At 38.1% G+C, this 1,729-nt stretch overlaps 1 protein-coding gene across 1 annotated transcript; it reads left to right on the top strand.

The window, feature by feature from the left end:
• Positions 1-348: 348 nt before the first annotated feature.
• Positions 349-1,425, top strand: LOC107865381 (uncharacterized mitochondrial protein AtMg00810-like). Its single transcript, XM_047408478.1, has 2 exons — positions 349-589; positions 857-1,425. Exons 1-2 carry the CDS (start codon positions 349-351, stop codon positions 1,423-1,425), a joined length of 810 nt encoding a protein of 269 aa, XP_047264434.1.
• The last annotated feature ends 304 nt before the right edge of the window (positions 1,426-1,729 follow it).

Genomic DNA, 1,729 nt, shown 5'->3' with positions numbered 1-1,729 from the left:
AAACATCCATTCGCCAATAGCTTGTCTTACAAAAATTTGAGTCCTACTTATCAGTGCTATTTAAAAAAATTCTCCACTTTGACTAAGCCTCAACACTATAAACAAGCTATAAAAGATGAGAAGTGGGTGGAAGCTATGAAGTTAGAGATTCAGGCCTTGAAAGCTAACAACACATAGATCATTGTTGATCTACCTAAAGGGAAGAATACTGTTGGTTCCAAATAGATATAAAAAATCAAATACCTTCCAAATGGTTAAGTGGAGAGGTTCAAAGAAATATTAGGGGCCAAAGGCTATAGCCAACAGGAGGGGTTAGATTATCATGAAAACTTCTCACCAGTGGCTAAGATGGTTACTGTTAGATGTGTGATTGCAGTAGATGTATATAAAGGTTGGAATCTTCATCAAATAGATGTGCATAATGAATTCCTCCAAGGGTATCTTGAGGAGGAAGTCAACATGGAAATGCTAGGGGGATTTAGAAGACAGGGAAAGCACAAGGTGTGTAAGTTGACCAAATCTTTGTATGGTTTTAAGCAGGCCTCCAGGCAGTGGAATCTTAAGCTCACTTATGCCCTAATTGATACTGGTTTTACCCAGAGTGCACATGATTATTCCCTATCCACTCTACATTAAGGTAATGATACTATTAAAGTACTTGTTTATGTTGATGATTTGCTAATTACTGGGAGCAGTGCATCATTGATCAATGCCACCAAAATTAAGTTGCATCAATAGTTTAAGATGAAATACTTGGGAGATCTTACGTATTTTTTGCGGATTGAAGTTTTAAGATTAACATCAGGGATCATATTGAACTAAAGGAAGTACATTCTTAAGGTGATTGCTGACACAGGTCTTAGTGGTTCTAAGCCTTCTATTACTCCTTTAGAGTCTAATTCCAACATCACCTCCATTGAGTATGATCAAGCTACAGGTGCACAAGGCGATGAATTGCTGTCTGATATTTCATCTTATCAAAGACTTATTGGCAAGCTTATGTATGCCACTATTATAAGGACAGACATTAACTTTGTTGTCCAGACTCTCAACCAATTTATGCAATATCCCAAGAGTTCTCATTGGGAAGCATCCATTAGGGTGGTCAGATACCTTAAAGGTTCTGTTGGTCAAGGAATCTTGTTAAAGGCTGAGCCTACTACTACTATGGCTTGCTGGTGTGACTCAGATTGGGCTGCTTGTCCAAACACCAGAAGATTAGTTACTGGTTATGCCATTCACTTTGGTGATTCACTTATATTATGGAAATCCAAGAAGCAACATACTGTGTCCAGGATTTTTGCTGAAGCTGAGTATAAAATCATGGCTTCAACAGTTGCAGAACTCACTTGGCTGGTTGGATTGTTTCGGAACTCAATATTCCTGTCACCCTTCCTATTTCAGTTTATAGTGACAGTAATTTAGCCATCCAATTGGCCAACAACCCTATATTTCATGAGAGAACCAAACATATTTAGATTGACTATCATTTCATCAGGGATAAGATAAAAAATGGCTTGATTAAGGCTCTATATGTTTAGTTTAGTGATCAACTTACAAACCTTCTCACCAAGGGCCTGAGCCTTGCTCAACAAACTTATTTACTTAACAAGCTTGGTGTGATAAACATTCTACATCCTGCAGCTTGAGGGGGAGTGTTTTGACTACCACATACACTGGCACATACACGACTAACTGTTCCATTGATATGTAATACTGATAGGAGTAG

This window comes from Capsicum annuum, chromosome 3 (genome assembly GCF_002878395.1).
Source record: "Capsicum annuum cultivar UCD-10X-F1 chromosome 3, UCD10Xv1.1, whole genome shotgun sequence".
NCBI lineage: Eukaryota > Viridiplantae > Streptophyta > Magnoliopsida > Solanales > Solanaceae > Capsicum > Capsicum annuum.
Note: the sequence above shows the minus strand (reverse complement) of the source record. Positions and strands in the feature narration are given on the sequence as shown.